The 26,976-nt window shown below is 43.4% G+C and overlaps 1 protein-coding gene across 4 annotated transcripts in view; it reads right to left on the bottom strand.

Moving 5' to 3' along the window:
• Positions 1 to 24,223, bottom strand: part of Tmem245 (transmembrane protein 245) — an 82,189-nt gene extending 57,966 nt beyond the window's left edge. For 2 of the 4 annotated variants that reach the window (XM_028882987.2, XM_028882988.2), the window contains exons 1-4: positions 23,626 to 24,223; positions 12,647 to 12,764; positions 11,059 to 11,160; positions 867 to 983 (exon numbers count right to left, since the gene is read on the bottom strand). In XM_028882987.2, coding sequence (XP_028738820.1) covers positions 867 to 983; positions 11,059 to 11,160; positions 12,647 to 12,764; positions 23,626 to 24,192 — 904 coding nt within the window. In that variant the 5' untranslated portion in view covers positions 24,193 to 24,223. The remainder of the gene's footprint in view (positions 1 to 866; positions 984 to 11,058; positions 11,161 to 12,646; positions 12,765 to 23,625) is intronic. The other 2 variants (XM_028882989.2, XM_028882990.2) reach the window with 1 other exon arrangement.
• Between the last annotated feature and the right edge of the window lie 2,753 nt (positions 24,224 to 26,976).

The raw sequence follows: 26,976 nt of genomic DNA, 5'->3' as shown, positions 1-26,976 counted from the left end.
CCATGGAAGACTCTATTTCAGAAATTAAACAGAGAGGGACTAAAGAAAATACTGGCACCAAACTCTGGCCTCTACATACACATGCATACACTATATGCCCATAACACACACACACTAACCATACACACTTAAAAAAAGGGGGTGTTTACTGTAATATTCTCCACCTCTACTAGGCACTAATGAGCATCTTAGTACAAACTGGGACAGACTACATACTTCTGAACTCTGTGAAAGTATGATATGTGATGGCTCCAAACCTGGTATGAATCTACCAGCTGGATCTCACAGAAGCCAGGCCCTACAGAGCAACCAGAGGGGCTGCTTTGGGAACACAGTAAATATATACAGCATAAGGCATTTAAATTGTACTTTCACTTTGAGACAAGAAAAAGAATGCTGGGGAATAATAAAAATGAATGCATAAACTGTGGAAAAGAAAAACATTCCACTGTAGACAGGGAGTTGGGAAGGAAAGAAAACACATAAAAATAGTAAAAAAAATAAAACTATAGAACTGACTGCTAAAAAAAGGAACACAAAATAAAAAAACAAGATAAGGAGAGCATAGAGTCGGGGTGGAACTATGGATGGTAAATGGGACACTAAGGGAAGAAAAACAGTGCAATTGCAAGACATAGGAAAGGCACAGGAAGGAGCCAGGATAGGAGACCCACAAAGGTAAACCATCAGAAGCATGAGAAAATAAGCACATGAAGATTGCGGTGTAAAAACAAGAATCAGAATAAAACAGTGGAGGACCAGCAACCATGAGGTCCATTTTACGCTGCCAGCCTCCTTCTTCACTCTATTTCCTACTTCTGTCTCATTTTCTAGAATGTTCTGAGCGCCTTCATGACGTCAGTCACCTGCAGGGTGAGTGGAGGGCTGGTCTTCACCGCTTGATTCATACCCTGTGATGGAGATGGCCAAGTTTGCGAGAGTAGAAGCTGCCATGGAGATCACTTGTCCAGGTAATTCTGCCCCTGTAAGGGGTGGGGTGGAAAGGAGGAAACACACATTTTTTAAATCCTTTGAACAAATAAAAAAAAGCAGGAACTAACTCCTACCAATTTAAACCAAAACTATTTTCATTAGCAACAAACCAAAATAGTGATTTCTCAGCCACTGTGGGTCTTTACCAAAAAGGAACACTTCAAAATTGCCAGTTGCAATTCCCTAGACATTCTGTCTTCTTCATTTGAGAACCCAATGATGGTAAGTATGCCAGATACTTTGCCTAAACAAATAAATTCAAAATGCTGGGCTTTTATTTTTTTAACTTTACCAGATGATTTTAATGCACACTTCTTCAGAAAAACATTGCACACCGGGTCTGAGAGCGTCCTGGTTAAACTGTCTTATACTATTTTGTATTATTAGGTTCTAATACAGCATGAGACAGTCCACACTTACTGTTCACAGTAATGATGTAACATAAATGAATATGTAAATACATGGATAGATATTATGCAAAAACACAGATCTATGAAGTAGAAACTCAACATAGGTAAAATCCACCTTGGGAAATCTAAAAGAACATCGGTGTTTGGTCCCATGCAAAATTCCTTCTGGATAATACCAAAGTGTATCATTTACACTGGATTCAAATCAGTCATCTAACTGGCAAGGGAGGTATATCTTTGATGGTCAGTCTCTTGACAGGCTATGCAGACAGGGCAGACTAGCTCATACAGCACCAGGTTCTAGTATACTTTCTTACACACTTGAGACTATTTCTTAAGACTCCCTCAGCAGCCAGTGTCATGTGCAAAGCAATTCCATCAAGTAAATACACCTATGCACAATCTGGGTGACATAATGATACACTGTAATTTGGAAGCCACACAGCTCCCACAATAAGCAGGCCTGTGATTTTTCTGCAGCAACTTAGTGAAAGTTCCAGAGTTTCTTAAGTCTGATTTCTAAGTTAATGGCAAGCAGCAGCAGCCATGACATTCTGTCCAAAACACTGTTGAACACCTCCCCTGACTACATCTATGCCAGAGTCATGAGCAGGTGTTTGGTTTCGTAAAAATACATAAGCACAATTTCCTGATCCTAATGAGTACCCCCAACTCACACCAGCTGCAGTGGATTCTACAACTTAAGGACACTGGCCATTCAGATCACCAATCATACCACTCACACAGATAGGACTTTCCTTTTGGAAAGCCTGACAATGGAGAAGTCTGTCAATCAAGGAAATAAAACACAACTCTTCAGTAAGTCAAAGAATTTTTAGCTCCAATTAACCCTATACACCCAACAAATTGAAGACTGGCCACCTGCCTGAGAGAAGAGGCCAGAGCCGCAAGTGGCTCTTTGGTCAATGAGCCACTGAAGTGCAGAGCCACCCAGCTTAATCATGTCCTATCCCATCCCCCAACAAATGCCCCTGTGACCTGAAAGAAGTTTATTTTAAGGCACTCAGAGAGGAATTCTCACTCACAGTCTGGGAAGAAGAGGTAAGTTGCATGTCTGTGCTGGGACTTTGGTCCCCTGGCCTTCAACAGTAGTCTATACAACACACGTGTCTGTATACAAAGGCAAACATCAACTGAGGGAGGAAGGCAGTACCTTTCTGTCTGACATGTACTCTGTTTACTAATACATGTGTAGGGATAAAGACAAAACCCAATTCCCAGAGTCTAGTGAAGAGACATACCTACCTGCATTAAAGAACCATGTAAAAACTGTAAGTGACAAATTATGACTGCTATACATGGTGCAGGTATTTTATTAGCTCTTAAGACAAGAAACCTGAAATAATCTGGCAAATCAGGGAGAGGTTCTCTCTTAATTTTTTTTTTTTAATTGTGTATGGGGGCTTTCCCTACAATGCATGTCTGTATACCACATGTGTGCAACGCCCACACAGGCCCAAAGAGGGTGGCAGATCACCCAGAACTGGAGTTACAGATGCTTGTGAGCCACCATGTAGGTGCTGGGAATTAAACTTAAGTCCTCTGTAAGAGCAGCAAACGCTCTTAGCCTCTAAGCCACCTCTCCAACCCTTCAAGGGAAGGGTTCTCTTTAAAAATGAAAGTATAATTAATTGATATTGTAAGAGAGGAAAGGGAACTAACCAAACAAATGCCAAGAATAAGCCAGAGTAGAAGGAACCTAGCAGTAAGGTTATAAAAAGAAGCTGAATACAAAATACAAATACAAAAGAACATCAGAGGACTGAGAACACAGACAGCTAGTGGGACACCATGACTGAATAAACAGCTACAACCAGTCCACCAAATGACACGAGGCACAGAGATTACACTGAGAGCTTTACTCTTTATCCAAAGAAGACCAGAAAAGCACTGTAAACAGGGCAGTAATCTCCACCTGGTGAATACAGTACAATATATATGGAGCTCTAAGAAGTGACCCCTGTGGGCTTTTTGCTCAGTTTCTCATGACAGCAACATCTTCAAAACTGTAGTGTAATATTCCAGTCCAGACAGCAGCAGGGACATGAGTCATACAACAGTGTCCTCAGTACCAGCATCCTTCCCCTGCCCTTTCAGAATCCACGCAGCTGCCTCCTACCCTTATGTAAGTGACCAGTTCTGAGATGTACTAAGATCACTCTGGCTTTTCTGGAGGATAGATGAAAGGAAACCTAGATGTGGTCTTCAGTGGGTAGAAGTGGCTGGATGTGGAGGAACTCACCCAGTGACAAACGGACAGATCACAACCAAAGGAAATCCAACACAATCCAACAGGAAACTATAAGAGGCCAGGGTGAGGATTTTGGAGAGTGGTGTGTTTTAGTAAGACTTACAAATAGAAGTTTCACAAACTGACTACAGCAGAGCTATCTCAGGATACCCCAAATGAAATCAGTTTGGGGACGCCTAATAACCTTGGACAGTAAAGCAGGAAAATAAAAAGGTGGGTGGGATAATTTCCAGGTAAAAAGCAAAATAAGCCAGGACTCTCTCCTCTGAAGTAAGCAACTGTCAGTGGTCCTGAACAAATAGATTTCTGCATAATCAATTTAATAAGAGGAGGTTCACTTGAGACACCCTAAAAAACAGCTTCCATGGTGACTTTTAAATATACTCATCTAAGAGGAGCCTGGGCTATATGCTAACACAGGCAGCAAGACCCTGAACTCACAGCCAACGTGATGCTAAAACTATCAGTTAAGAACTAATGTCAAATAGTGTAGAACATTTCAGGAGTACAAAGGATGAAAACCTAAGCTAGGCAGTGGAATGCACGCCTTTAATCCCAGTACTCCAGCACTTGGGAGGCAGAGGCAGGCGGAAGCCAGCCTGGTCTACAGAGTGAGTGTCAGAACAGCCATGGTTACACAGAGAAATCCTGTCTTGAAAGAAAGGGGAAGAAGGGGAAGAAGGGGAAGAAGGGGAAGAAGGGAAGAAGGGGAAGGGGGAAGAAGAGGAAGAAGGGGAAGGGAAAGGGAAAGGGGAAGGGGAAGAAGGGGGGAAGGGGAAGAAGGGGGGAAGGGAAAGGGAAAGGGGAAGGGGAAGAAGGGGGAAGGGGAAGAAGGGGGGAAGGGGAAAAAGGAGAAGGGGAAGAAGGGGAAGAAGGAGAAGGGGAAGAAGGGGAAGAAGGAGAAGGGGAAGAAGGGGGAAAGGGGAAGGGGAAGAAGGAGAAGGGGAGGAAGGGGAGGGAAGGGGAGGAAGGGGAGGGAAGGGGAAGAAGGGGAAGGGGAAGAAGGGGAGGGGAAGGGGAGGGGAGGGGAAAGGGAAGGGAGGGGAAAAGGGAAGGGAAGGGAAAAGGGAAGGGAAAAGGGAAGGGAAAAGGGAAAAGGGAAAAGGGAAAAGGGAAAAGGGAAAGGGGAAAGGGGAAAGGGGAAAAGGGAAAAGGGAAAAGGGAAAAGGGAAAAGGGAAGGGAAGAGAGACACAGACAGACAGACACACAGAGAGAAAAGAATGGAAACCTAATCCATGCTGGGAGCTAAGGAGAGTTTCCAAAGGAGTGCTCTCTCAAGAATACTAGATCATGCTATTCTCTAACTCACTTAAACAACAGCAGCCACGTAAAGGAACCGAACAAGTCTATCTTGAGGAAGGAGAGATTGGAGATTAAATAGTAATAGTAACTACACTTTCCAAGACAAAAGGTAAAGAAAGCCACAAAGAAAAGCAGTGTCCTCTTTGAAGGGCTTCAAGGAGGCCAGAGCACAGGTCTATGAGAGGAGCGGACAGGTAACAGGAAGCTGGAGATCAGAGTGGAAGGCCACAGAGTTTCTGTATGTGGAGGAAAGATAATTTGAGGGCTGAGGAGGCAGGTGAGAAAGCAGGAGCACCTGGGCTTGAACCCCAGATCTTACTATGTAGCAGTGGTGGGAGAATCCCTGCCAACAAGCCCAGTCTCCTCACTGGCAAAATGAGCTCCACATGGATTCCTATTTTGTATGTGACCGAGTGGAAAGATATAAAAGGCTCTGGACGCTCCCTGGTATACAAGAGGTATTGAGCATACCTTAGCTGTTATCAACAATGAAGTACTGTTGTTGACAGCAAAACTGTAAGCATAAACCACTAGAGTCTCTAGTTATCTAGAACATCTCCGCAGCTTCCATCCCTTTACACACTAGTACAGCTATGCCCTAAGTCATATTCTCCCTACAGACACATTTATATCATCTTTCAGAGTTAAGTAACATGCTGCACACCATAGACACTTACAGATCTGAGAACTAAAACCAGCAAAACTAAAGGTAAAGACTATTCAATTCACTAGTGTCAGTAAAATACACAGAAAATATTCAATGAAAACTGTGCAGTAACATTCTGGGTCACGCATGAGTGATTAGAGAGCATCACACTTCAGACGTATCAAAGGAGTACCACGCAGAGAAAACCAACAAAAGGTACTTGGAAATTATGGACCCGAGACCTGTTAACTTCTCTTATCAGAGAGATACACATTTTAGTGTGCTCCATCTATGTGCTGTTTCTGTACTTCAAAACCCCAAGGTCCGGACAGATGAACGCCAGGAATAAGATTCTAGGTAAGGTCATGGTACTAGATTTAAAACCCAGCTAAAAATAGGCACATCAACAAGGGTACATAACCTTGGGCTCAAGGACTGGGGTGGGGGTGGGGAAGTGTACTCAAGGTTTCAAGTATCAGTCTACCAAGGGTCAGGGTCGGTATGGGGAGAGCTACACAAGTCTAAAGAAGGCCAGTGACAAGACAGAAACTCAGAGTCTGAAACAAAGGAACCAAACACGACACCGGATTAAAATCTGTTGATACAACGAAGTCCACGAAGAGCAGATTAATTTCTCGATGTTGATAAGAAAACACAAAGTGATACAAGTCTAAATAAGGAGCTGCTTCTTGGTGTGCTCTGTTCTCCCAGAACAGCAGCAGTGAGAAACCAAACATGCCTGCTGCTGGCACAAGGTACTGCCTACATGGACGCCTGCTAGCCTGTAGTGACCTGTACGAAGGCTTCCGTTTCCCCAACTAACATGGAATACACCTCCCTCTCAGCAGCGAGGGCACAGGACCCTAGATATGAGCAACAAACAGGTTCCTCTAAGCCTACAAGCTGACAGAACTAAACTGGAGATTAGGGGATGAGGAGTGAGAAGCTGACTTGGTTCCTCTCCTCTTTTCTGTCTGGGCTTCTTCACTGATCAAGCGTGTTCATTCATAGCATGTGCTCTCTCAAGCACCTGAAGCAACTACCAGTGCTTCCCTGTGAAAACTATTTCTAACAGTCAACTAGCAGATCAGTGGCGAGGTGTTCCGCACTACTGCTCTAGGCCAAGCATTTGACATTAGAGACACAGCTGAAGCCTGTTTTCTCTACTTTTTAAAAGATTTATTTTTACTATTTTTCGTTCATTTTATTTTTATTTTACGTTCATGGGTATCATGCCTGAATGTATGTCTTTGCACCACATGCATACAGTGCCCACAGAGGCCAGAAGAGGTGTCAGATCCCCTGGAACTAGAATTACAGATGGTTGTGAGCTGCCATGTGGGTGCTGAGAATAGAACTCAGGTCCTCTGGAAGAAGAACCAGTGCTCTAACTGCACAGACATCTCTCCAGCCCTTTATTTTTATTCTTTCAATTGTGTGTGTGTGTGTGTGTGTGTGTGTGTGTGTGTATGCATGTGAATGCAGATTCCCACAGAGGCCAGAAAAAACTGGGTCCCATGGAACCAGAGTTATAGGCAGTTGTGAGCCACCTAATGGGGATGCTGGGAACTGAACTCCCAAACTCTGAAAAAGCAGTACATGCTCTTAACCACTGAACCACCTTCCAGTCCTAGCTTTTTCTTACTTTAAAGTTTTCCCACACACACTCAAAACCTGGTACGAGTTCTTATTTTCAGAGTACTCTAAGTGCTGTTAACTGGGTGACTAAAATTTATACCTGGGTAGGGGAGCAGGGCCTGGAATCCTTTAGTGGAGACCTGTACTACTCATATAGAAGAAGCCCTCTGCACCACAGGGGAACAATTGTTGACCTCCTATATATACCAATCTGTGGGTATTCAAGTCCCTTATAAAATGACACTATTTGCACATAACCTATGCACATCCTCACATACACTTTACATCTTCCCTAGATTATGCAGAATACCTAAAGTACAAATGCCACATAACTGTGGTAATATTGCCTTGTAATGTGAAAATGTCAAGAAAAAAGTCTTTACATATTCAATAGAAATGTCATTTTTTCCAAAATATTTTTGATTTTCAGATGGTTGAATCCACAGACAAGAAACCTGTAGAAACATAAGGCTGACTGGACTTAACCCTGTATCAGAGTAGCCCAAAGGGAAGCCAACCCAGAAGAGGGAGAAGGGTACCCAGGCCACAAGAGGAGACTGAAAGACAGTAAAACAGAAAATAAAATCTTCCTGATTTTCTACTGTCAGAGAGATTTGTAACTATGGTTTTTTTGTAACTATGTAGTGATTTTAAAGCCACCTTGGTCTATGTAGTAAGTTCCAGACAGCCAGGACTACACAGTGAAATCTCATCTCAAACAAGAAAAAGAAATCTACAGTCATCAGATATACTCACCAAATATAATAGAAACAATCTAAAAAAAATTTCGTAAAACATACGATCACCATACAGGAGTGCCACACACTGCTCTGCCTACAGTAAATGCTGAAAATAATAATGTGTTCACTGACACAGAAAGACATCCTTGGTATGAATATGCCTAATACATGTGTGACAAAAGGGAATGGTCACGGTGACCCCAGAATTTCTGTATGTTTTTAAAAGCTGATGCCAAGTGTGGTGGCATATTGGAGGACCAGCCTGAGCTATATATCAAGACCCTGTGTTCCAAAAAGAAAAAAATCTAAGGCAGCACAGAAACCACCAGCTAAACCATGGCTCAGGGGTCAAAAGCACTGAGGCAAGAGTCGGGCTCCAGCACCCATGTCAGACAGCCCATAACTGCCTGAACTCCAGCTCCAGGGAATGTGACATGCCCTTCCAGCCTCCACGGCAACTGCACACCTGTGGCATATATATTCTCTGTCTCTCTGTCTCTCTCTCATACACACACACACACACACACACACACACACCCCTCTTTAAAAAAGAAAGACAGCATTAGTTAGCAAGTGCTAAAGAAGCCTTAGCTAAACTGATGCCAAGAAACAAGTCCAGGAGAGATGAAGGTACAGTATCAGTATAACACAAAACAGGTTATACTTCTAAGTGTATACTAAGAATGAATCATACGAAATCAAACTCAGAAAACACTGCATACCAAGAAGATGTAAAACTTAAACACTAAAAACTACACAACATTATGGCTAAAAGAAATTAAAGAATAAATACATGGAGATGCATCCCACACTCACCAACTGGAGGTTGATTACTGGGGCGTGCGTGCGTGCGTGCGTGCGTGCGTGCGTGCGTGCGTGCATGCGCGTGCGAGTGTAAAAGAGAGAGAGAGAAATGCAATGTTCCTCAAATTACTGATGAATTCAACATCTTATCAAAATCCCACCAGACTATTACATGAATATAGAAAAAAAAAAAACAATCCTAAAACTCACATGGCAATGAAGGGAACGGAAACCACTAAATGAAACAGTCTGGAAAAAGAGAAAGCTAGAGGATTCACACTCCTGCTTCATCCAAACAATGACATAAGGACAAACACCAACGCCAAAGGAGAACAAAAGTATGGTCATAAACCCACACATCCATGTTCAACTGCTTCTTCACAAGGGTACCAAGACCACTCAAGGGAAGAAAAAAACTTCAGCATCTTGTGCTGGGAGAAACTAGGTATCAAACATGCAAGAGAGAGGATGGACTCTTCATGCTACATCCAAAAAGCAACTGAAAACTGATCAATGACTTAAATGTGAGAGACAAAAATATAGAATTCTGAAAGGAAAACAAGATGTAAATACTTATGGCCTTGGATACAGCCAGAATTTGCTAGATATGACAACAGCACAAGACAAAAATACAAAGATTGGGCTTTAAAAATAAAAAGTGTCTGGAGAGATGGCTCTGCTATTAAGAACATGTACCGCTTTCTAGGATCCAAGTTCAGTTCCCTGCACCTACTTCAGGGTACTCATAACCACTTGTAACTCCAGCTCTGGGGGATCTGATGCCCTCTTCTGGCCTCTCTGAGTGCTGCACTCACATGTACAAACCCACACACAAGTACATATATCTAAAAATAGAAAATTTTTAAATTAAGTTTTAAAAAATTAAATTAAAATAAAAGGAAGCTACCAAAAGAATCAGACAACCCATAGAATAAAATATTTACAGAGTATGTATCTGCTCAGTATCCAAGATATTTAAAGAATTCAGTAATTCAGCAACAAAAGACAACTTAATTTTTAAAAGGACCAAGAGTATAAACAGACATCTCCCCAAAGAGATGAACAAATGGCCAGCAGATGCATGCAAAGATGCTCACACCACCAGTCATTAGAACACCCAAAGCAAAGCCACAGTAAGAAGCACTTCACACCCTCTGGACTGCTGCTATCCAGAGCACTCAGGAAACATTATCAAGGGTCTAAGAATGTAAACTGCTGAGCTGCCCTGGAAGTAGTCTTGTAGTTCCTGAAACAAACATAGATTACCATCACCCAGGAATCCTGCTCTCAGGTGAATACCCTAAATTCAAATGGCATGCATACATTGGAGCATTATATGATACATCATAATATATCCTTTTTATGTAGCAATTTAAACATAGTTGAGTCTCAAAATTTATAAATGAACAAACAGCTTCTTGTACATAATACTTCATAGAAGCACTATTCACAATACCCAAAAGATGAAAATAACCCAAATATTTGTGAAAGAATGTGTTCTATCTGTATGCTGGAATCCATGTACAGGTTTTTCTTTCAGAGTGATAAAAAATATTGTAAAACTAGATAGAAATGATGGGTACACAGTACTGGGGTGTACTAAATGCCATTTTATAATAGTTGATGACTATTTATTTATATTAACTATAACAATAAAAAGATACAAAAATAGTAACATGATTTGTTAAAAACAAAAAGAAAAAAACCTAAAACAGTTTAGATAATTTGATTTTCTGTTTAGAGACCACTTCAGGTTTTTAAATATATTCAAAGAGATTTTGCCTAGGCTCCTTTTTTTTTTTTTTTTTTTTTTTTTTTTTTGTAAGTTATCATGCTGGTTAGTTTTATGTCAACTTGACATAAAGTAGAATCATTTGGGAAGACAGAACCTTGAAAATGTTCCCCCATCAGACTGGCCTGTGGTGCATTTTCCTGACTGACGATTGGTGTGGAAGGGCCCAGCTCTCTGTGGGTGGTGCCATTCCTGTGCAGGTGGTCCTCGGTGCTATATGAGAAAGCAGGCTGAGAAGCCGTGGAGAGCAAGTCAGTCCACTATGGTCTCTGTATCAGTTCCTGCCTGGAGTTCCTATCCTGACTTCTCTGTGATGGAGTGTGACCTTTGACCTGAGAGCTATAAGATGAAATAAACCCGTTCCTCCTCAAGATGCTTTTGGTCATGGTGTTTATCATAGCAATAGAGACAGTTATCTCTCAAAATACTAAGAATATATTCATAATAGACTATTTCTTACCAGCAGACTCCTTCCCATTCTGTTTTTCATAAAGGGTACCCACAGACATCAGGAAAACAATAACCAGGAATACTGGAATTCTCCATGAGCCAGCCAGTGATGCTGAAAATTATTAAGAATTAACATTTTTAGTTAACAGAGCAATTAGATATACATGCTAATTAAGAAATTGTTTCACATGGGAGAATGTTTTTAAAAGACCCTTGCAGGTAAACTCTAATTCAAGGACAGTTTCATTCTTGCTCTCAAAGGATCAAGGCATGTGCCAACCTACTCTTAAGAGGTCAATCCCCGTCCATTATAGGTACCCCCCCCCCCCCACCCCCACCCCACACACCCCTCACAGGTTTCAGGTCACCCCAAACTCAAGTTCAACATACACAGCACCTAATACTAGGACAATCAGTCAGGCATTGATCCTGAAGTCAGGAAGCCAGCCTAATTTTCTGAAAATGGCACTAGGTTTGAACTCAGTCTCAAAAAAGGGCCCAACAAAGCCAAAGGCTGTAGCCAAAGCTCCCACAGCAGACAGTTAAGTCCCCAAGCAGCTGCCTTCCCTGAGTTCACATGAGGCTCCCTCCTCTGCCTTCTGTAAACTCAAGTTTTGAGTCACTTGAGGGGACCCTGCAGATAAACCTCATGGTTCCAACTCCACAAGTCTACAGAGTACTGCTCTCTTAAAATCAGACCCTGAGCAGACGGTTTTCAATCAACTAGGCTTAGCTGTTGCTTTCTTGGGCGGAAGGGGCAAATTTACAAAAAAGGTTAATTCTAAAAGCTACTTGAGGCTATCTGCTGCTCCAGGTTGCTCCATTATTTTGTTTTTAAATTACAACTTATTATTCCCATCAACTCAGACTCAGAAACATGTCTTGCCCAATCATGTGAGTCATGCTGAAAAGCTATTCAAGAGCAGCAGCAGCCGCAACAGCACTACCAGCTCCCCAGCTAACAGTGAGCTGCTTCACAGAGCAGGAAACTCATGACTGAGCAGCCCTGCCATGGAACATCTCTGCAGAGCAGTGAGCTGTCTTTCTGACGCTTCCTGAAGTTCTGGCATCTCTCCTCATGACCCCAGATCTACTTATGCCACTCTTTCATGGGATGGACAGTCCTTCAGCTCTTAGGAAGCAGTTTTCCTACTTCATGCACTCTTCTTGCCCAACCTCCTCCCCAATTCCTGACATAGGCTCTTCCTCTTAGCCAGAATAAAAATCTTCTCCAGTCCTTCAACAAGACCCAAGCGCCTCTTATCACCCTTGGGTGCTTATCTATCGCCTCCCCAAGAGAGCCGCAAACAAAATGAGCGAGAGGGTCACCACAGCTGCAGTGTGAGGCGCACTTATCTTCAAGGACTTACTAAAAGAATGTGTAAGGAACTTAGAGATCAACATTTGGAAGCAGAGCATCTTCACTGAAGATTAGTGAAAGCTCAAAGCTCAACATTTTCTACAGATTATGTTGAAGAATTTTAAATGTAACACAGAACACTAAGAACTCACTTTCATTGGTCAACCTCTACTGACCTTAACCTTCAGTTATTGGGAGGTTGTTCTACAAAGAAGAAGAAGAAGAAAAAAGGACCCACCTATATGAAAAAGCAGTATCATCCAGACAGGAATCGAAACTGCTCTCAGGTAGCGTTCAGTGTTGGCATTCCACTTGAATGAAACCATCAGCACATAGCCAACTACCAATGTCCAGATCTTAAATAAACAAAACAGACACAATTGTAAAAGACAAACAGCAACGTGCATGTATTCCACAACATCTGCAGCATCTGTATAATGTAAGCACTCTGGACACAGTACAAACAGGCACTATGGTGGCGGGCCTTGGTCTTCCCCTCTATCTAGACATGTTTAAATAGGCATTTGAAACTCAGGCAGTGATACTTAAATAATTAATACAGTACATTGTTTTAAGAGTACCAAAGTTCAAAATTCATTTAACTTTTTTTATAAAAGATAAAATAGTTAATATATAAGTAGCAGATTTAAATTAAAGCTGTTCTTATGGAATTCCTACAAGTTTATGTTGATTAATGTCTGGATGGGGGAGGGCTAAAAAGTAACAGGTAAAAAGATTCCATATTTTAGCTTGTAAAATGTTAGTATGAGGGTCATTGTTTGTGACACTAAAAGAACTAGCTGAAGTATGAGCCCGCTGACAGTCCAAGTGACAGATGCTGAGACCCTAACCTGGAGCTATACACTCCAGTTAAAAAGGCATCTGAAAAACTATTACGAGAAGAAATAGCACAAGTTGAAAACAGAACTAGGCAGGGTCCCCTCCCCCATGCCCCTCCCCTACAGCTAAATGACCATGGCTAAATTAGCATCACAAAGCTGCCAATGTCCCTAAATACATATAACTCTTTTCAAAAGAACACTTAAAAAGAACAATCTGAGAAGGACATGAGTTTGTGAATGTAAAATTCAAGTAGGCTTGAACTTGGGGCGGGGGTTAAAAGAAAAATGAAAGAGGGCTTAATGATCCAATTCAGAGCACAAAGGGGAAAAAAATTATATATATATATTAAAAAGGATTACCACAAAAAACAGGGGAAGGGCCAGACCCTCTGTGTTATTTTGGTATCATCTATCAATAAAAGTAATCCAGTTTTTGAAACATGCAGCCTTGGACTTGAGAATTTAGATCCAGAACTAATCCTTACAAAGTAATAACAAATTCTGAAAAAGCTTTTGATATAAAGAAACTCCTCAGAATTGATGAGGGAAAGTGATGACGTAAAAGGCTGATGGAGTAATGATCAACTATGGGTGACTGACAAATACAGGGTGGAGCGGCTGTAGGCCTAGTGTGTATACACATGTGCGTGTGAGGGTCAGGTATCTCCCTTTACAGCAGGTCTCCCAGTGACGGCGCACAGGCTGGACAGTCAGCGTCTGCTCTCCTGACTGTCTCCTTACTCCAGCCTGAGCGCTGAAGTGAACAGTAATGCTCCGCCACGCCCTTCTTTAGACTGGGCATCCCGACTCAGGTCCTCCTGCTTGCACACTTTTCCAACGGAGTCTTTCTCCAGACTTACATGAGCACTGTGTTCAAAGATCACACAGCTTTCATTTCCTAATATGGTATTAAGTTTTTTAAAAAAAGAGACAGAAAAACTCATATACAATAATCTACAACATGATAGGGAAAAGAGAACTGTGTTTTCCTTTTCTTCTTGTTTTCTCCGGACACAGGGTCTCACATAGCCTAGAACTTGCTATGAAGTGGAGGATGACCTTGAACTCCTGATCCTCCTGCCTCTATCTGCCAAATGCTGAAATTTAGGGGAGAGGGAAGGTTATGTGCTGGGATTTGAAATGAGGGCCTCACACATTCTAGATGAGTATTCCACCAGGGAAATGACTTGCCTACAGTCTGAAGTTGAATTAGAATTTTGACACCAAAGTCTATTTTCTTTTAATATTTACTTTGAGTCTCTCTCTCTCTCTCTCTCTCTCTCTCTCTCTCTCTCTCTGTCTCTGTGTGTCTCTGTGTGTGTGTGTGTGTGTGTGTGTGTGTGTGTTACAGGTTTTGTGGACCACATGTGTGCAGGAGCCCTTGGAGGTCAGAAGAGGGTTTCAGATCCCCTGCAGCTGGAGTTACAGGTGATTGTGAGCTAAGTCCTGGGAACTGCAACTGGGTCCTCTGGAAGAACAGGAAGTATTCCCAACTGCTGAGTCATCTCTCTAGCCCAAAGTCAGCTTGCATGGGGTTTTTGTTTTTTGTTTTTTTTTTCCAAGTTTTATTTTGTGTGTATGGGTATTTGGCCTCTATTTGTTTCTGTGTGCCATGTGCATGCATGCCTGGTGCCCTCAGTGGCCAGAAGAGGATGTTGGATCCCCTGGGACCGGAGTTACAGACAGCTGTGAGCTGCCATGGGGGTAGTCAAACTCAAGTCCTCTGGAGGTACAGCCAATCTCTGAACTGCTGAGTCCAGCCCTAGAAGTCTGCTTTCGTAACCATAGGGTAAAGTGGTGCTAGAAAATGAAAAGCAGAGTCTGCTCAATTTTCATAAGGAGAGAGTGATCCTTAGGAAAGGGATGAACTTCAGCACTACTGCACACAATGGTGATTAGTCCCCAGACAAGTTACTCACTCAACAGAAAGGCCAGAACCCAGCTTCTAAGCCTATGGGCTGTGATCCATAAATGAATGTCAGGATTATGAAAAATCTGTCAACAGCACAGGTTCTGAACATGCAACCATGAAAACAATCCAAAACTGATGCATACAAGTCTGGGGTGTTTCCTGCAGTGAAGTCACGTGATTTCACTAAGCCCTGGTTCTAACCCAAGTGCACACTTGCACTCACTGCTCCTACACAAAGTGTTTTTTAATTATGGAAAAAGAACAACTTTGTAAGTATTTTCTTGGCATCACTCCACAGCACATAGGTACCAGACTATTCTATCCGTGGAGTGCGCTGTTAGAATTGTTGATTTTTGAAACTGCTGTTTGAGTTGCTGACCAATTTCTTTAAATAAATAAATAAATTCAGGTGATTTTTGGCTTGAGTCCATGACAGACTTTCCAGCAGTTTTTGAAACGGCCCTAAAAAACAGCCTTGACATTTGCACTGTGTACTAATGCAAAGTGACACTCTCAGCACTGGTTATAAAATCGAACTCTTAAAAATACTGAAAATGTGGCGGGCCGTGGTGGTGCACACCTTTAATCCAGCACTCGGGAGGCAGAGCCAGGCGGATCTCTGTGAGTTTGAGGCCAGCCTGGTCTACAGAAGCGAGATCCAGGATAGGCACCAAAATTACACAGAGAAACCCTGTCTCAAAAATAAATAAATTAAATAAATAAATTAAAAAAAAAATACTGAAAATGCTGTGCCTGCAGGTTAAATATGTGGCCAAGATTTAAATCTCTATGTAAAAAATAAAATAAGCACATTCATCTCATTAGTATGAAAATTTGCTTTTATCTTTAATAAATGATTAAGGTTATCTATACACCAAAGAATCATCTTAAGATATGTTTATGGGGCTAGAGAGATGGCTCAGTGGTTAAGAGAACTGGCTGCTCTTCCAGAGGACCTGAGTTTAATTCCAGTACCCACATGGTGACTCACAACCATCTGTAACTCCAGTTCTAGGGGATCTGATACCCTCTTCTGCCTCCACAGGTACTAATCACATGTGGTGCACAGACATACATGCAGGCAAAACATCCATACATATAAAATGAAAATAAATTTTAAAAATTTAAATAAACTTAAGATTTTCTAAATGTTTGATTATAAACCTATTTTATATAACTACAGAGCTAAGGTCACATAAAATTTTCTCAGGCAAAAAGGGGTCATGAGTGAAAAGTTGACAAAGCTCTGGGAAAGTGTTAATCAGACCCACAGTTTACACAAACTTGGGAAGAGCAGGAACAATGTGCTAACTCAAGGCAGATTACATTAATGAAGAGAAATGCAGAGCTGTGCTTTCACATCCAAATCCCAATGTACCAAACAGGGACTGAGGAGAGAGCACCTAAATTCAATAGTCAACATATAAATGTCTGCTTATAAAAGTGAAACTTGGCACCAACAAACTATATGAGCAATGAAATTCAGGCTAAGAAAGTGAAGGAAAATTATAATATGATATAGACATAGCGAGATGGGTGAACTCTCTGGCTTACGAAGTAGAGGATATCAACATCTGATAGCTATTCTCAGATAGTGGGTGTCTTAGTAAAGGTTTCTATGCTGCAATCAAACACCATGACTAAAAGCAGCTTGGGAATGAAAGGGTTTATTTAGTTACACTTCCACATCACAGCTCATCATTGAAAGAAGTTGGGGCAGGATCTCAAGGCAGGAATCTGGAGGCAGTAACTGAAGCCCTGGTGGCAATACCCACAGTAGGCTGGGCCCTCCCATATCACCAATAAATGTCTACACACTTTGTCTATAGGCAATCTGATGGAAGCATTTCCTCAGTTCAGGTTAATCTTCCCAGATATCTCTAGCTTGTCAAGTTGATTAACAACAAGTCAGGATAGTGGGGGACAATCATCTGGGAAGAGGCACGCTTCACTGTCTGCAGTGCTGATGCAGAAATAATTGCAACATATTTCAGTCCGATATGAGAATAAATCTTTCCAGCAACCAATAGCTGTCTAAAAACAGAGTAAGCACCTATCTCTAATGATGTTTGAACATGAGGAGTTAGAAAAGGCTGCCCTCAGCAAGCAGAACTACAAAGGGTATGCATCTCCAGATTATGTCTATCTGAGAAGTTATCTGTACTTACACGGAATCTGTGTCACTAAGAAAAAAAGAAAAGAAAAAGAAACACCAGATTTCTTAAGAGAACTTCTGATCTAAAGAAAAGCATGTTATTTTTATCCAGCAAATATGAAGCTCACAGATTACCTTGCTTCTGGCTAAAACAGCTCCCCAATTCCACTTCCAGCACTGTTCTACAGAAACACTAGTGTGCAGATAAATACAAAATATTCAGGTGTCGTTTGCAATACTGCTCCAAATATGGAAACACATTCAGAATTGAAAAAGTGTGATTACTATATTCAGGAGCATGGTGTAAATTTATGCATGTGAAGTATAATGGTGGAAATACACTCAGCAACAATTAAAAAAATGAAAATAACCATCTTTGGGCAGCTGGATCCCAGGATAGTGCTTCTTTATGCTTGACGTCTTTGCTGAATTTTCTAAGGATATTTAATATCTCCTTAAGTAGAAAAAGAAATGGTTTTTCCTTTAAAATATGCTTCCTTGGGTCTTATAAAGTTTTACAAACATTTTCAAGTATTTCTTCAGAGAGATTCACAAAAATACTGTTAGTTCAAAAGGCAGAGCACACACTTGAGTTTTGGGATAATATAATTACCAATGGTTAAAACCATTTATTACCTCTGAAATTGTTGGAATACACACAAATCTATCATAAACATAGGCATCCTGGACAAAAGTATTTATGCCACAGCAGGATTAAAAAGAAAGAACTGTAGCTTCAAGCAGTACCAGCAAAGGGTCCACAAGAGGAGGCCAGGTAACAGCCCAGTGAGAGCAGTGATGCACAGCATCCCATGTTTTAATATACATTATCATGACATAAGATCTGGATGATAGAAAAAGGTTTCTACAGTATAGTGTAGTATGTATCCATGAAACAAGACAAAAACATATTTGGTATGTTCACCCCTGTTCAGAGACAAATTTAGAAAGCTAAGTCAGTTAACAACAGCATCTGTGTGGGGGAGTGACGGCAGAAAGAGGACAATTGACTCTGACCATATAAATCTCCATGCTGCTTAACTGTTCTTTATATAACAAGCCTGTTCTCCTTGATAAACTTTTCACATCCCAAAGCACTCTTTAAAATAACTTATTGAACACATTTCATGCAAGTCTGTTTTGATTGGAGAGAAGGGGTTGTTTTATGGCCTGGGGATTAACCCCAGGGCTCACACATGGGCAAGCAGAGACTCAATCACTGGGCTGCATTTCCAGCCTTCAGGTTCTAGTACCAGATCCCTTTAGAGTGTTGTTCTGTTTGATATAGGATCTCACTGTGTAGCTCATGCACATCTCAAATTCACAATCCTCCTGTCTGGGCTCCCCAAACACTAGGATTACAGAGCCACCATGCCTGGCAACAGTGTTTTATTCCCTAGCCCAGAAGTCAACTTCAAATCCATTTAGCCTTACGACCGAACCCATTTATGTAGGATTTTTCTCCCAGGCATAAATCACTGAACCACAGTTGACCCGAGGGCATACTTACCACATTTATCCTCTTAAATATTCTATGTCCTTTCCAAAATACACAATCCAATCATCTTCTAGCACCCGTGTGCTAGACATTATATAAGACTGCATCAAATTTAGCAGCATTTACTTAGCTCTCCAAGGAAGGCAATCACGTTTTCCTTTCACGAGACACAATTAACCACCCATGGCACACTTTTCCGTTAAATAACACAGTAAGTGCTCAGTGGGTTCAAGTGCATGTGTGCATGCAGGCCCACCTGCCCACGTGAGAACAAAGGCTGGGTCTAGGATGTCTGCCCCAATCATTTCTCCAATTTTTCTTTCTTCTTCTTCCCCCTTTTGTTTTTCTGAGACAGGTCTTTCACAGAACCTGGAGCAAGCCACCAGGCTCCATCAGTCTCCATCTCCTGCCCATGCACCACCCACAGCTGGCTTCTATTTGCAGTCTGAGGGTCACACTCAGGTTCTCAAGCACTTTCCCCACCGAGCCATCTTCCTGGCCCCCTTTCCTAAGTCTCTCAGACAGAAGGCAGCAGACTTCCCCTAAAATCGCTGCTGGAGCAGCCACTGCTTCAAGTACTTCCTTCTCCTGCAAGCTTTCTCCTACTTTGAAACTGTTCTCTTTGTCATATGGTCCGTGGAGTCAGGAGTTCTTATAGGCAAATCTTTAATTGTGAAAGAACTTCCTCTAAACTACTGCCAGGTAAGCAGCAACAGGCCTCACAAGGGCTTCCAAGTGGAATGGTGTAGACCTGCAAGGCTGGCCAGGGTGCATTTCCTAGGGTCTCTTGTGACCCTAAACCAAGACCTCAAGGAGACTGAGGCATCACCCGAGCCAACCCTTCATTTTGCACAGCTATGAAGGGTTAAGTGGCCCAGAGTAAGGCGCTGGTCACAGGTCACAAAGCAAGTTACTGCTACAGCCAAGTTTATACCTCAAGGTCTTCTAATCCTTCAGCCCTCACTGTTTCCAACGTTACTTCTTTATAAAAATGAGGCAGGCCAGGGAAAAATCAAACCTACCGTTGCTGCGCAAACTGGAGATGGCCTTCCCCCTCCCCCAACAAGTCTGAACAAAGGGGAAGAGGGGATCAAAACATTCTCAGCAGCGAAGAGGTGAAGCAGGGACACTATTAGACTTATCCTGCACAGCCCCACAGCACCCGAAGAGTTTCAGTGAGCACGGAGCATCAGATGAATCTTCTTCTTAAGCCTTCTGAAATGACTAAGTCAGTATTCTAACACACTTGAAACTGTTGAAAAAGGTCTGCTGGCAGCATGAAGGAGTATCGTTCACTTGTAACCAGGACACAGAGTTGGAGAGAACCAGGGTAAAGAGAAGAGCTTAAGTAATCCAGAGTGGGACAGAGAAGAAGAAACCATTGAGGGTAAACGGTAACAAAAGAAAATGAACAGAGGTAGAAAGAGAAAGGAAAACCCCACAGGACCTGAAACACTGCACAGACAGCAGGGTAAACAGACAACATGGGTTTCTAAAGAAGCAGAGTCCAGGGGAATAGCTGGGACTAGACCAATTTTGATATTCTTTAGATTTTTTTCCTTTTAACTGAAGTCAGTTTAGCTTTCTCAATTAAAGATTCAAACACGTGCTTGGAGAGTTTCTTCGCCCTTACTGAAGGGCACCAGGGAGTTCTGATGACAGCCGATCTTTGCCTGTCAGCAACAGGTTGAGAGTATGAACGGATCACTCTCTCGTTTTTTTCAGATATGAAATCTCTTCCTCCTACTGGACGGGACTGCCCTAACAAGGCAACTGTAGCAGTGTTAGAAGCCAGTCCAGGGCCTAATACAAAGGTGGATCTTGACGGTATGAATCATCAGGTCACTGAATGTGTGTCAGCTCACACGGTACTTCTCTCAGCCTCCCTCACGCAGGCTTACATCTACAAGTTGTCTAAAAGCATGACAGCTGCTGTTTTGGATCAGGCAGCCCTGCCTGGGCACACAACCCACACACTGTGGTCTATGACAGAAAACGTACAGTAGGCCCCTGCCCAGGGCACAGGGTAAGCCTCAACCGGTGCTGTCAGGTGAAGGCTAACACGCCTCGCTTCACGCCACTTCCTGCCCCTATCTGATACAGCTTTGGCAAAACTCAGCTGACTCTTGTTTTTCTCCAATTGTGATCAACTGGGAAGCACTCAGCTTTAGAGTACCACACTCTTCTAATTCAATCATAAAGTTCTTTTATAATGGGCTTGTTGTGGTTTTTGTTGTTGTTGTTTTTCTTTGTTTTGTTTGTTTGTTTGTTTTGGTTTGGTTTGGTTTTGGTTTTTTTGTTTTTCAAGACAAGGTTTCTCTGTGTAGTTTTGGTACCTGTCCTGGAGCTCGCTCTGTAGACCAGGCTGGCCTCGAACTCACAGAGATCCGCCTGCCTCTGCCTCCCGAGTCCCTGGGATTAAAGGCATGCGCCACCACCGCTCGGCATGCTTGTTGTGTTTTTTTATCTCCCTTCTCATCTACCTTTCTCTCATCACTGTGACCAGCTGAGTTAGGAGCCTTTCAGTAGCATTTATTAAAGGGCTGTGCGTGTAGACCAGTAGTAAACCATGTTATTGGAACATATAAGAAGAGCCTGAGTCCAACTCTCAGAACCCCTAAAAAGCAAAAAGCCTGGATCTGATTTTCTGACTGCCAACCCCCAAATTCAACACATGTAAGTACAAACATGAAGGGTATCCTCAGTAAGAGGATCCTCTACGGTACATACACTGAGTTTCACACACATCTTCCCAAGAGCTCAGTTCCTCAAGTCCAGTCTCTGAGGGACATGCAGAAATGCCCCGCCTCCTCTCCTCCTTGCCAATTTACACCTGAGCATCACCTCTTACTCCAGGTGAAAACAAACACTATTCATATAAGGTAGGCCTTTCCTTTCTCATTTCCTAGAATTCAATGGATGACATCTGTCAACAGTTGAAATATTACAAAATCTGTAATCGTGTCTGAATTTCTTGAGGACTTTTCTTATAGGTACATAATGGTCTTTTATATGAGGAATTTAATCCATATAGCTGACTTATTTTTAACAAAGGGGCACTAATTTTAGCGTCTTTTTTTAAAAGCTTTCTCCCCACCCCCCCACCCCCGCCCCCAGAAAGGGTTTCTGTGTGTAGCCCTGGCTGTCCTGGAACTCACTCTGTAGCCCAGGCTGCCCTCAAACTCACAGAGATCTACCTGCCTCTGCCTCCTGAGTGCTGGGATTAAAGGCGTGCGCCACCACACCAGGCTTTTTCAAGCTATTCCTAAAGATTGATTTTCATTACTTTTATGTTTGTGTACACAAGAAACAGCCGTGTGTATGCAGGTACTTACAGAAATCAGAAGAAGATACTGGGATCCTTGGAGTTAAAGAGTTACAAGAGGTTGTCAATGACCAAATGGCTGCTGGGAAGGAATTTAGGTCATGCGAAAGAGCAACAAGTGGTCAACCTCTGCGTCATCTCTCCAAGCCCTGAATTTAACTGAAGAGTGAACCATGGGGCTAGAGGTATAGATCAGTATCTGAGTCTTGCCTAGAGCTCAATAACACTTGGGTTTGGTCCCCAGCACAACTTGTAAGAAGTGTACCACAAATTTGTCCACTGCATACCTATCTTTAAGGCAGTCACACTGTCTGATCCTTGTGGCCCATAACTGTGAGAATGTACACCCACTTCTGCGTATGTCTGTTCCAATGGGAATTGCTAATTTATGAGTCTGAAGGTATAACTCTGTAGCACACATGAAGCCCTGGGTTCAACCCCCAGCACCAAAAAAAAAAAAAAATGTGCTCATATACAATTATATGCACCCTGAAGACAGGGTACCTAACCCTGTGTTCAATCAACTTTACACTTGAACCAAGGTGAACTGGTGGTCCTGGGATCAATTAGCATTCTACCAACACCCTTTGGCAAGTTGAAATCTGCTTAATAAAGGCAACTACATATTTGTAACTTAATAATGTCAGGGCATATTAACTTTATTTCATTAACAAATGAAGTGAATAAAAGTGAAATTGTATGAGGTGTGTACACACAGGGCCTCATGCACTCTAGGATCTTCTCTATCCCTGCAATACATTCTTAAGCCCTGTTGTAGTTTATCGATCCACATTCTTAACATTCTTAACCATTAAATAACCACTTCATTTTAACATTGCCCAATAAATATGTGGACAAACTGGCCTGTGATGTAGTCTGAGTCAGGAAATGTGTCTCTAAGAGTATCCTTGAAATTTCTTTCAATTCGGAAGTTCCTCAATTCCCTAAGCATGCCACTTGGGCGATTCAACCATGACCTACCTTTCTTTACCGGTCCACTGCTAACCTAGACCAGAAGGGATGTGCAAAGGCCCACACATAATAAATGCAGTAGTCACAGAAAAGCACCCAGAGTCACACACGAACTATATATAGTGAAAGAACTGAACTCTGGGAATCACCGGCATGAAACGAAACCTTTAGTTTGAGAGCTTGAGAAATTCGAGTTAACCAGTCCTAATTAACCCCTAGCCTGGTAAGAAGTCAGTACAAAGGCGAGTTGGACTCGAAATCTGACACTCTGATGTGCCTGCCAGATGTGCAAAATGGGTCAGCACGTCTCAGCCAAGGGCCCTTTTCCCTACAAGAGAGGGCCGGTTTCAAATCACACCCGCTTCTCTAGAAGGAAGCGCGCCAAGTTCCCCGGGCGTGGGAAGGAGGGCGGTCACCCGCGCTCACTGGAGCACGGGTGAGGACCTTTGGCCTCCTGGTCGCGGGCGTCCCGGGTCCCGCCAACCCTCCCCCCGCCCCCCGGCACGCACTCACCCACAGGCTGCTGAAGTAGTCGAGGCCGCGGCAGATGAGCGCGCCCGCGTGCGCCAGCAGCACCTGTACGCCCAGGTAGCTGCCCAGGCAGTAGAGACCGTAGAGCAGAGGGCCACCCGCGCCCAGCAGCAGCAGCAGGCGACGGCGGCGCAGCGCCTGCTCGCCCAGGGCCTCGACGCCGTAGTCGGCGAAGCAGAGCGGCAGCAGCAGCGCGGCCAGCACGATGGGCGTGTGCGCGCGGTGCAGGCGCCGCAGCCACAGGCGGCCCAGGCGCGTGAGCGAGCTCTTGAACGGGTGCAGGAAGGTGCCGCACAGCACGGCCCAGAGCAGCGGCCGCAGGAAGGCCTCGAGGATGAAGTACACAAGCACCGCCGCCCCGCAGCACAGGCACACGAACAGCACCGCGCCCGTGTTGTAGAAAGCCTGTTTGATGGGCTTATCGAAGCGCAGCGCCAGCGCCGCGGTTCGCGGGGTCTCGCCCGGCCCGGCTGCGCGCGGGGCCCGAGGCTCCGGCCGGGGAGAGCCCCGCGGGCTGGGCGCTTCGGAAGGGCCGCCGCGGTCGGCCATCGCGCCTCCGCCTGGACCGAGGGGCGGGGCTGCGAGCTGGCGGAGGAGCGCGGGCGGAGGCGGGCCGTGTCGCGAGGGCTTGTGGGTTTTGTAGTACCCAGACTGCGGGCAGAGCACGCGCTAGAACCCAGGGAAACTACAACTCCCAAGAGGCTAAGCACAAAAGCCTCCGCCCTCTGGCCCAATGGTCCCTATGGACCAGGTAACAAGTTTTGAAGGGGTCCAAGGAAACGAAGTAGAAGACACACAGTACAAACTCCCCTTCTTTGATTGATGTCAATTTTTTCCGGAGGCAGGATTCCAAAAGAGACGCTCTCAGAGATAGAAAACAAGCTGTGCTTTATGCTTGGGAAGTACTTCTAAACACTGATGTACAGACTTAGTTTTCGTGATTTACTTAGTAAATACTTATTTTAAGATTTATTTATTTATTATGTACATAGTGTTCTGCCTGCATGCAAGACAGAAGAGGGCACCAGATCCCATTATAGATGGTTGTGAGTTACCGTGTGGTTGTTGGGAATTAAACTCAGGACCTCTGGAAGAGCAACCAGTGTGTGCTCTTAACCTCTAAGCCATCTCTCCAGCCCGTAAATACTTACTTTTAATCGTGTGTGTATGCAACGTGTGTGGGTGGTCAAAGAAGCCAGAAGCGTCGGATCCCCACAGCTAGAGTTACAGGTGGTTGTGAGCAACTTGACTTGGGTGCTGGGGATAGAACTCTGGTCCTCTGGAAGAGTAATACAGGCTTTTAAACACTTTGAAGTGCTCTCTCTCGTGTGTATGACAGGATTTTAAGTAGCTATTGCCATGTGACCGTCTCTAGGATGTTGGCTCCTATCAACTCATTGTATCCTTAGAACATCCCTCCAGAGTTGTTACTAGTTTTGTTTTGCAAACAGGAAAACAGGGGAGACAGAAAAATTCAGTACAGCTTCATACCGCCACCAAGTGGGTGAGGCGGGGTTCACACTATGGACCCGTATTGTGTAGCGCTTATGTTCCATGCTAACTGATCTAAGGAATCCTTTGGCTTCTATGTAAAGCTCCTTGGAGAACGATAATGTGCAGCCACTATTAGCCATTTGTTCCTAATACAGAGTAGGAGCCTCGGTAAGGGAGCAATCTAAACGCCTCAGAGTATGTCTATCAGTGTTTAACTGCCACCGTTTGCTCCCTACCAAAATGTTCCCTCTGGCGAGGGGTAATGCAAATCATAGTTCTTACTACGGAGTTGTTGTGAGGGGAAAAAAGAGAGAGCAAGCCCTGGGTAGTCCAGGGTGCTTCTGCCCTGAGGAAAACATTTTGGAATCCAAGCCTGCTTCCCATAAAATACTCGAAACAGCCTTTTTGTTTGAGAAAGAGACAGAAAGAGGAGACATAAAGGGAGAGAGGGATAAAAGGAGAGCCAAGAAAGAGGGAAAGCTGGTCTCTACTCCTTAGTTGAATACTCAGTATGGGAGGATTCCACCATGAGTTATCTTCTCTTGCCTGTTTTCAACCAATTTTCATATTAATTTCAGAATGAAATTTCTGTTTCTCTTTCTGTTCTAATGTAGATAAGGTAGTTTTCACATGAAGAAACGTTGCTAACTAGGTCCTGGGGGTAAAAGGATTCGGTAAGTGAAGAAAAAGAAAAAGCAATGCCTTTCTCCTTTCCATCTTGCTTATGAGGTTTGGGGCTGCTGGTTCTCAGTGTCTGGGTCTTGGGGTTTGACCCAGCAAATGTGTGCTTCAGTTATGCTGACATTTTACAGAGCTACTTAGCTGCTTGGTTCAGGCCGTCTGCGATCACCTCTGCCCATTTTAGTCCTATTTACTGTCAGCGTGCATATTCACTGACTTGAGCTGCTCTTTCCATAACAGCATCAAAAAAAAATTGGGAGTGGGGGGTTGCTTCCCATTTGTTCAGAGCCCAAGTCAACCATCCATGCCACCCTGCTGCTCAAAACTCACAGAATCTATTGCCCATTAATCATAAAATAACCAGTGCCTCTGTCACTCCATTCTCCCAAATATCTAACCCCTGCAGAGCCAAAGCAGACCTGGGTCCCATTCAGAGTAAAGAAAGAAGCCTTTCTGCACAGCTTAGATAATCTATGTCTGTTTTCCCTCAAGCCCTGAACCAGTCACTTGGACCCAGTGGTGAAGCCTCCTCTGTGAGCGGCTCCCTTGGGTCTTGCTTCCCATCTTCTAACAAAAGGGGCTCAAAACACATCCAAATGACTCCTCAAACCTGCAACGCCCTCCAATTACAAAAACTAAGTTCCCATGAAAAATAAGTCATGGAACAAACTCTTCACCAATGAAGGCAAGGCCTGTGAGTGTTGCCCGAATTGTGTCGGGGCCCCAGTTCAGCAAGTGGAAGAGGTTCTGTCACGGTACCATACTCTGTTCCCAAGTCTCAATGGAAAACAAACTTGCCGAGCCTTTCAAAATGGTTCTAATGGCCAAACAGAACTGACAGGCATCAGTCAGAATTTCTGGTGAAGGAGAGAACTCTAACAGAAAAGAAACAGAGGCAGTGTAAACTGAGAAGTATTTGTATGGCCTCCGATACACTGGGGTTTTCTTCACCTCCCCAAGTCGATAGTTGATGTATCTGTCTCCCTACAGAGCTCCTAGAGAGCAGAGACTAAGCCTGCTTCAGTTCTGTGTGTCTAGGACTTGACACAGCGAAGGATATTCATAATCAGAATGGGAGCTCAGTGTGTACTGAGCAAGAGAATGAATGAATGGTATCCTTTCCCAACAGCCTGTCTGTGCTTACTGCGCGATATTGAA

The sequence above is a fragment of the Peromyscus leucopus genome, chromosome 2, assembly GCF_004664715.2.
Source record: "Peromyscus leucopus breed LL Stock chromosome 2, UCI_PerLeu_2.1, whole genome shotgun sequence".
NCBI lineage: Eukaryota > Metazoa > Chordata > Mammalia > Rodentia > Cricetidae > Peromyscus > Peromyscus leucopus.
The sequence above is the reverse complement of the archived record's forward strand: the minus strand, read 5'-3'. Positions and strand labels throughout refer to the sequence as shown.